Source organism: Myotis davidii, unplaced genomic scaffold, assembly GCF_000327345.1.
Source record: "Myotis davidii unplaced genomic scaffold, ASM32734v1 scaffold27, whole genome shotgun sequence".
Lineage (NCBI taxonomy): Eukaryota > Metazoa > Chordata > Mammalia > Chiroptera > Vespertilionidae > Myotis > Myotis davidii.
In genome coordinates this window covers 2,470,881-2,480,150 of record NW_006297821.1, presented here as the reverse complement: position 1 = coordinate 2,480,150, position 9,270 = coordinate 2,470,881, and the positions used below count along the sequence as shown (strand labels likewise).

At 51.4% G+C, this 9,270-nt stretch overlaps 1 protein-coding gene across 1 annotated transcript in view; it reads right to left on the bottom strand.

The window, feature by feature from the left end:
* Positions 1 to 9,267, bottom strand: part of LOC102752035 (endothelin-converting enzyme 2) — a gene marked incomplete at its 5' end in the record, with an annotated part of 12,501 nt that extends 3,234 nt beyond the window's left edge. Inside the window, 12 exons of the mRNA XM_006773659.2 lie at positions 92 to 169; positions 270 to 368; positions 1,500 to 1,610; positions 2,845 to 2,959; positions 3,322 to 3,464; positions 4,166 to 4,354; positions 7,314 to 7,379; positions 7,532 to 7,678; positions 7,794 to 7,918; positions 8,369 to 8,584; positions 8,770 to 8,905; positions 9,250 to 9,267. Coding sequence (XP_006773722.1) covers positions 92 to 169; positions 270 to 368; positions 1,500 to 1,610; positions 2,845 to 2,959; positions 3,322 to 3,464; positions 4,166 to 4,354; positions 7,314 to 7,379; positions 7,532 to 7,678; positions 7,794 to 7,918; positions 8,369 to 8,584; positions 8,770 to 8,905; positions 9,250 to 9,267 — 1,443 coding nt within the window. The remainder of the gene's footprint in view (positions 1 to 91; positions 170 to 269; positions 369 to 1,499; positions 1,611 to 2,844; positions 2,960 to 3,321; positions 3,465 to 4,165; positions 4,355 to 7,313; positions 7,380 to 7,531; positions 7,679 to 7,793; positions 7,919 to 8,368; positions 8,585 to 8,769; positions 8,906 to 9,249) is intronic.
* Between the last annotated feature and the right edge of the window lie 3 nt (positions 9,268 to 9,270).

Below are 9,270 nucleotides of genomic sequence, written 5' to 3'. Positions count from 1 at the left end.
TTCCCTCCTAGTGCTTGAGCTCCTATTGAGCTCAGGGAATAGTGCCCCTCCATGGGGCTGAAGTTCAAAACTGATGAGCAGAGGTACTCACCCCATCATAAACATCATCCAGCTCTTTCGGCTCCAGGATGAAGTCCGGGAAGCCGATCATATCATAGATGGCATCTGCCTGAAGAGAACAGGTGACGGGTTTCCTTCCCCAGCCTCCCATAAAACTGTATCCTCCATCCCCACCTCAAGAGGGCACCCCAACCCTGGCCACAGCTTACTTTCTCTTTGGCTGCCTGGCGGGTCTTCTCATCCATCCAAACCAGCTGTCCCAGGCCCTCCTCAAAGGCGTCTCGGATCTCGCTAATCATCCCCTCTGCCTGGGAGGGAAGGGACACAAGTCTGGCCCCCACTCGCATTAATGAGTCCTTTCTCCCCCGTCCACCTGGTGTCCCATCCCTGTCCTTCCGGGGGACATGTGGGAGTGCCCAAATCCCTGAACTAAGGCTGAGCATCTGGGGAGGATGAGAAGGAAACATGCTTTGTGAAGGTGCTGGGATTGCGGGTGTCTTTTGTTCTAATTAATCAAAAATTTTAACTGAAAATTCAATTGAATTAATATTAAATTTAATGTAAGCGCATTGATTTTTATCTGATTACAAAGGGAAAGCATTGATAGCAGAAAATTTAGAAAACTGAGAAGAATTGAAGAAGAAAATAGACTACTTATAATCCCTCACTCAGAGACAACTTCATTTAACATTTGATTATCTACTTATAGTGTCTTTCCATATATATATATATAATGGAATTATATTGTTATATATGTATATATATATACACACACACATATATATATATTTTGCAACTTTTTTTTCACTTAAATATATATCATCAGTTTTAAAGCTGCCTCATAGTCCATCCTAACCACAGTTTATTTTTTCCACTCTCCTATGATTAGACATTTAAGCTGTTTTTATTCTCTCTTATTATCAACAACACTGCCATAAACATTCTTGTAGATAATACTTTCAGCACATTCATTATCATCTCTTAAATAAAAAAATAAATAAAGCCCTGGTCGGTGGTTCAGTGGTTAGACCCTCATTCTTTGAACTGAAGGGTCAAGAGTTTGATTTCTGGTCAGGGCACACCCAGGTTGCAGGTTCGATCCCCAGTTGGGGCGCCTACCCGACGCAACCGGGCGATGTTTCTCTGTCACATTGATGTTTCTCTCGCTCCTTCTCCCTTCCTCTCTCGAATCAATGAAAAACATCCTCAGGTGAGAAAAATAAGTAAATATTGTTTTTTCTTATGAAACAGGTAACATAAACTCATTATAGGAAATTTGGGAAATGCAGAGAACTTTAAAGGACAAAAGGAACCCGTCATAATCCCATAATCCCAATTTCCTTCCATTTTTTCCATTTTTTCCTATATGTACTCACAAATATGAACAGTGAATTTTAACTAAAACAAGGGGTAGAGTTGGAGGAAACTTGAAAACTCACAATTTCCTTGCTTTGCCGGTCAAATGTGGCCTTCACAAAGAGGGAGCCCAGAGCGAAGCCAAGGGCATCGTCCGTGTTGGAGATGCAGGTCTGCCACCTTGGTATGCAGGACTGCAAGGGACAAAGGGCGAGGCCTCCCAGAGAGGGCTCTGTCCTCCACGCTGCCTCTGGGGCCAGCCCCTCTCAGCTCGAGACAACGGAGGCCTGGGTGTGGGTGCCACCTCTCCTTGGACTCCATGGACAACGACGAGCACTATCACAAGGTGCGCCAACCCCATCAGAGAAACCTCGGGAGAAACGTGTGTGCTGCCCACTCTGTTCCTCTTAAATTCCTCAGAGGCCCATTGGGTCCAGAGGTTTCTTTGCTCAGCTCCACATCTCAGTCCCCCACGCCAGAAACCTGGAAGTCACCAGCTTCCTCCCTCTCCCTACCCCTACATTCAATTTATCACCAATTTCTACAAACCACTTCCTAATCATCTCTCCCGACCACCCTTTGCCACTGCCCAGCATTACAACACTCTCATCTGAAGATTGCAGTGTTCTCCTAACGGGAAACTCTAATTCCATTCTCCTCCCCTCTCCTCAACCACTCCCCTCCGTCTTCCATTTGGCTGCCAGAAAGATGATCTAATACATAAATCTAACTGCGTTACTCTTCTCCTTAAAACCATCCCATGGTTCCCCATCCCTGAAAAAAAAAAAACAATGCCAGACTTCTTATCACAACCTTCGGGTCCCGTCACGGATGGACCCAGGCCCATCTCCCCACCCTCAGCCTCGGCCACCCTGTTTTCAAGCTCACACCAGAACACATGCAAACCCACCATGCTCCCTCTGGCCTCTGGGAATTTTCACATCCTGTTCCTTCTGCCTGGACTGCCCTTCTCTCTTGTTTTCTTGGAGAACTCACTCTTCAAATGTCACCTCTTCGGAGTAGCCTTTCCTGATGCCACCCATCCCCCTAGGTATGATGTGCTGTCCCCACCTCTGTCCTATAACATGAAGAAGGTCTTCCATTCAACGTGAGCTCTTATCACCCCTAAGTAATTGTACATGTCCACTTTCCCCACTGACCAGGGCGCCTAGAAACCAAGAACGGCATATATCCTTCCTGCACATACTCCTGCTTTACAGACCTGGGAATGGGGATTCAGAGAGGCTAGGTGACATGACCAAGGCTCATTGGCTAAAAAAGATGGAGGAGTTGGGGTTGTAACCCAGGCCCGCTTGACTCCTAATCCTGTGCTCCCTAACACACCATGAGGCAACTGGTGCCTGACACAGTAAGCGTGAAGCCTCGGCAAGGCCGGGCGGGAAAGTGGGAGCAGAGACGGGAGCCCACCTTTTTGGTGCCATAGAGGGTCTGCAGCAGCTTCTCTTGTGCAGACTCAAAACGGCGGTCCAGGCTCGAGGTTGTCTTCTGCACCAGGTTCCAGATCAGGTAATTGTTCAGGGTGCTGGCGTCCAGACCAGGACATAAGAAAAAGGCAGGTGGGTTACCATTTCTACCCCAAACCAGCTCCACAGATGTGCAGGCAGCTGGCTGAGAGGCGTAGGTGGGAGCTGTCCCAGAATCTCTCTCTCTTTCTCTCTCACCCTGGGACCATACACCTGCCTGCAGAAGTCAGGTTGGAGCAGGGATACAGATCACATGTAGACCCCCTGAAGCCCTGGCGGAGGGGAGTAGATCACAGACATTGTTTTTTGCTGGCTGGAATGTCCAGGGCCTTGTCAAATCCTTCGGTGTCCGGTATACCACTTCACTATGCTCAGTTCCTGCCCGGGACCTGCACGGAACCCGGAGCCCCATCCCCCTTACCTTGGCTCCGTGTGGTTGATGAGCTCCGACACCTGTTGCAAATAATCCGTCCCGTACACCACCACAGGCTCAGAGTCGCTCAGCTCCAGCGGTGACAGCAAGAAAGACAGGAACTCCAGCCAGTCCATGGAGGGCGCCAGGGCCTGGGAGCAAAATATATCTCAAGCCTCCCTGCTTGCTCACCTGGCTCCCAGCAGACCCTTCACCCACTGATATGTTGGAGCCTGGGAGTCCTTCCCATTACCAAGGTAACACCTATTAATTGTTTTGTGGCCCATTCCTTCAATAAACCCCTTTCCAGGCCTGAGCGCCCCTCAATCTCGGAGCCCAGTCACTTATTCAAGGAAAACCACCACATGTGGTATTTAGCTGGGGCCCAGATATTCACAGATTTTCATAATAGTTGAAAACACCATTCCTCTGATACCACCCAGCATCCCTACATAGGTGACCTCTCCTCTAGAACCCCCTGACCCAACTTCTCCATAATCCAACAACTGACGGGTTGATGATGCCTGGCACAGTGAGGGCCCCCTAGGAGATGCTTCCACACACTTTCTGATTGTTTCGTGGAAATCTTGTACAAGTTGATACAGGTTTTTAACTTGATCTCTCTTGCATGCCCAGGCAACAGGAAGGGGACCAAGGGATGGCCCCGTGAAAGATGGCCTACAATGGTCACCACTTTTCTTTCCAGGATAGCAACTATGCAGCTGGGAAGCTCCGAAAGGCAAGGAAATGAAATAAGGATCGGCTGCCTCAGGAAGATGGCCTGACGAGAAGCTGAGAGGTCTGCGCCAGGGGCTGGCGCCTCCCAGTTGTCCCTGTTCCCCGCTGGCCCCACCTGCAGCTCTGCGATGCTCATCTTGCGATAGATCTTCTCCTCGTCCCGGCGCTGGTCCTGGGGCACCGTGATGTTGGCCAGTTGTATCTCCAGCTCCAGCACCTTCCGCATCTGCTCCCGTGTGGAGGCTGGCTGTCCACCCAGCAGCATCCCCAGCTCTTCCATGTAGTCCAGGTAAGCAGTAAGCACCTGTCAAAACCCCGAGGCATCCTTACAGCCCAGCAACAGGTCCTGCCCAAGGCTGAGGGAGTCTGCTCTGTCCGCCACCTCTGCTTACCATTCCTTCCGCTGCCCCTCAGCACTGTTTAGCACTGACTCCCTGTGGTCCCCCTCCCAGGGACCACTCTTCACTCTCACCCAGAGCTCCCTTAATCACCAAAGGCCATCTTCTCTTCCCTTCCACTGAAAAGTTTTAGAATCCCTTTCTCTAAACTTCAGCTTTTCTCATGGTCCCCACCTCTCCTTTTCCTCACTGCTGGTGTCAGAGGCAGAGGTGTGAGTATCAATCTCAGTCATCCCAGCTCCTCAGGGGGATGCTTAGTTCAACCAGTGATCTTTTTATTTCTATTTTTTTTAAAAATATATTTTATTGATTTTTTTACAGAGAGGAGGGGAGAGGGATAGAGTTAGAAACATCGACGAGAGAGAAACATCGATCAGCTGCCTCCTGCACCTCTCCTACTGGGGATGTGCCCGCAACCAAGGTACATGCCCTTGACTGGAATCGAACCTGGGACCTTTCAGTCCGCAGGCCGACGCTCTATCCACTGAGCGAAACCAGTCAGGGCCAACCAGTGATCTTGACCCCTACCCTGCCCACTGACTTACCCCTTCCTCTCTCTACCTCCTTACCTTCATCTTGAGACTGACCCTTGATACTTTGCTAAACCTTGCTTTACTGCTAAGTTTTTATCCTCTCTGAACCTTTTGCACTGCAGCTTCCTAGAGATGCTGGCAGAGGAGACTCCCGACCCATGACTACCGGCAACACGGTAAGAGCCTTTCTCCTGCCCTCTTCCAAGTCTTGGACCACGTGGTTCTCTCCTGCATTCTCCAAATTCTCTCCTCCTCTGACTCCGATGATGTCAAAACCACACATCTGTTCACACCACTCCCTGCACTTGAGTCTCTATTTCTTTGGGGATAAATGCTACACTTGACCCACAATGTTCATGTCTATATACCTGTCCAGAAGGACTCAGACCCCTCTCCCTTCCTGCTCCCCTCTCTAGTCTGTCAGTGGACCATGTTCCTTCCCATCTCAGAGCCTGGACATAGCTAGCCATTCCCTTTGCCTAGAACACTCTCTCTTCCCTGCAGTCTTACTGAGCATCCCTCAACCAGACCTCTTCTAGGCCTGTGGTGAACATGACATTGCCACTGCCCTCCAAGTGGGGGAGAAGACATGAAATAGCTGGGTACGTCCTGTTTACAGTTGCCAGGACTGTTACAGAGAAGCATGGCATTCTGAGAGTGAGTGTAACAGGCAGCCAGCCTAGTCCTAAGGTCAGGACCGCCCCCCCAATACCATATGAGGTAGGTGCTATGATCCCATTTTGCAGATGAAGGAACAGTCCCTGGGGGCTGGATCAACCTGCACCGAGCCGCAGAGCTGGGACTAGACTCAAGGTCTGCGTTCAGAGTCTGCCCTTTTCCTGTGACATCACATTGTTTCCTCTGACCCAATGTGCCCTAAGCTGTTTCTCCTCCAGGCACCCTTGACTTTCTAAGGACCCCACCATTCCGCCGTCATTCTGGTCGGTAGCCTTAACTTGCTTCATCTCTTCCTCCTCGCACTCCTCTCTTCTAACATCCAGTCACCAACAATTCACAATTGGGACTTATGGCTCCTGCATCCTTCCCTTCCTAACAGTCCCTCTGCCTCCTCCCCCATTTGGATCCTTACAGACTCAGAGCCTGAAGTACTGCAGCAACTCTTAACTGATCTTCAAGCTCCCTGTCTTGCATCTACTTTTCACACCCCAGCCAAACTGGCTTCCCAGAGCACTGCTCAGTGGGTCACTCCCTCCCTGCCCTGGAGCATGCACTAGTCCGAGGCCTATACAAAAACTCCTTAGGGTGCCATTGCAGGTCCCTTCCAGAACTAGACCCTGTCCACCTTCCCAGCCTCTCATCTGCTTTGAGCTCTCATTTTGCCAAACTGGACCCCTTCCCATGGTCCAAGTACACCATAGCCGTCCCTTCTTCAACACTTTTGTTTAAACTGTTCTTTTTACCCAGCATAATATCACTCACCCCTAGATAGTCTATAGGGCCTGGCTCAAATGTAATCTTTTTTTTTTAAATTTTGAAGATTTTTTTTTTAATGTTTTTATTGATTTCAAAGAAGGAGAGAGAGAAACATCAATGATGGGATCAAGCCCGCAACCCAGGCATGTGCCCCGACTGACTGGGAATCAATCCATGACCTCCTGGTTCATAGGTCTACGCTCAACCACCAAGCCATGGTGGTGGGGCTCAAATGTAATCTTATTAGGAAACATTATCTGGCTACCCAAGTCTCTCCTGAGTCCCCAAAACCATCTTGGAGTCTTATTCTCAGATATCTAGGTCCATGATCCCATCTACACTGAAAGTTTCTTGTAGCTCTGAAAGGCACATCTCAGAATTCCCCCACTGCACAGGCACACAGTAGGTGCCTATAAAATGTTTTCCTGGAAGAAGAAGAAGAGGAAGGAAGGAAGGAAGGAAGGAAGGAAGGAAGGAAGGAAGGAAAAGAAAGAAGGAAGAAGTCCTGACCGGTTTGGCTCAGTGGATAGAGCGTCGACCTGCGGACTGAAGGGTTCCAGGTTCGATTCCGGTCAAGGGCATCTATCTTGGTTGCAGGCACATCCCCGGTAGGGGGCGTGCAGGAGGCAGCTGATTGATGTTTCTCTCTCATCGATGTTTCTCTCTGTCCCTCTCCCTTCTTCTCTGTAAAAATCAATAAAATATATTTTTTTAAAAAAAGAAGGAAGAAGGGAAGGGAAGGAAGAATGAAGGGGAAAAGGAGGAAGGAAGGATAGTCAGCTCACTAGGTGATAGGACAGGCTCATCTTAGTTCTCCACCCTGACCCTGGGAAAAGTAAACAGAGATCAGCCCAGCTCAACAGGGGGCAGGGATGGGGACTCTGAGGATGCTCCTTACTTTCTCATTGGCGGTCCTGTTTAGGTAGTAATCTCGAGAAGGTAGAAAGAGCCCAGACTGGTCCACCTGCAATAGCAAGGTAAAGGAGTAAGCCCACCCCCACCTACACCTGGACTCTTGTGCAGGGGGGCGTTCCCAGCCTGCTGGTCAGAAGGGAGGAGAGTCTGGCCTCAGCAAATGGTCCATAAGTCCTCCCCCACCTTCCCCCAGCCCTGTACCTGTATAACATTGCTGTTGGAACTCTTAGAGTCAGCGCTGATGTAGACGGTGAAAAAGGGAGAGGCCCTGTAGGTCCCTGCTACTGCCTTCAGCACCTCCATGAAGTTGTCTTGGTCCCAGGGCCCCGTAACATTCCAGCCACCAATCTGAGTAGAGACCATCCGGGAACCTATGACACAGGGGCCCCCAAAGCTTCCAGGGGGCCACACCCTCTTCCAAGTCCTGTTCTCTCCCTGCCCACAGCCCACCCAGGGGCTGTACTTTTTCAATGAGGTCTCGCAGCGGCTGGGCTCCCAGCTCCTCAATGCGCTCCACCTGTAGGCAGGATAGGTAGAAGCGCTGTGTCTTCCGCTCAGCTTCGCTGCTGGAATTGAAGGTGGTGTTTTCTGTGGAGTAGAATAAAGGTCCAGGTGGCAACTATGCTGACTGCTGAGCAGGCTCCCGGGCCCTTACTTGGTCCCTCTTTTGCCTTCTGATCATGGGGCTTCCCTCCTAATGCAAACCCAGGAAGACTGGGTGAAAGAGCCAAGTGTGGCTTCCTCTCTGCTGTCCATGAAGACCATCCAAGATCTCTGAGCACGACAGGCTCCCTGGTGCTCAGCAGCCCTCCAGACAGAGTGCAGAGAGGAGTTCCTCCATTTACTCAGAGGTCTGCCCCCTGAAACCCATCTCCACCTTTCAGGAGTTCCCTCCTCTCTGCATTCCTTACCCCAGGAGTGTTCCCAGTCACCCAGTTATTTCTTCATTTGTGGACATTTATTAAGTACCTACCGAGTGCCAAGCCTTATGCTGGGCATGAAGCAGGCACTGGGCACAGGCCCCGGACAGGCACTCACCCAGCAGGTGCTTCAGGATGGCTTGGTTCTGGTCCCAGAGGCTATTGAACGTGTTCCAGCGAGAACGCCCGTCGGGCAGGGGGTTCCTCCGAATCCAGCCTCCGCAGGAGAACTGGTAAAAGTCCTCACAGGGGCTCACCCCACGGTCAAGGGTCTCCAGGATTTTCCCAGCCACTCGAATGCAGGCCTCTGTGAGGCAGGTGCTGTGGGAAGGGTCTGTGGCAGGGAACATGAAGTCGGTCTGAGGAAGGCAAATGCTTTGCGAGGGGCCCTGACAGCAGGAAGGTTGGGAGGAGGGAGACAAGCCGGAGAAGGTGGCCCACCCAGAGGACATCTTAGAGGCCCGTCAGCTCCAGAGTTCTCACAGCTGGGAGTGCTGGGGCCGGTGTGAACCCACCTACCTCTGTGGTACTGGACCCCCAGGGCCACAACACAGCCCAGAAGCAGTGCAGCCAGCAGCAGAGAGACCGCTGCCAAGACCAGCTCCAGCTGGGTGTGCAAGCCTAGGAGGTGACTGGTCCTCTTCTGGAATCCCACCTGGGGAACAAGGTGACACAGCTAGCCGCTGCAGGTGGGGGTGGGGGATTTTGGGGCGGGGCGGGGGGGGCACAGGCAGTTTTCAGAGCCATGGAGTAAAGATGCCACTGGGGTTACCTCTGGGCACCAAGGCAATGATGCAGGCTGAGCTGAGTCTTGAGCCTATTTTGTGCAACGTCATGGCTTAGCATCGCCTCGCCACAGTCCTAGCGCAGAGGCCAGAGTCCGAGCAGAGGTGGGTGGGGGCAGGTGCAGGGGACCCTCCAGGGCAGCCAGAAGGCGCTGGGTATGCCAGGCTTCCTGCCAGGGCGGGGGCGGTGAGGAAGGGGGAACCCCTGGCTCACCTCCACAGCGTCCAGGGAGGC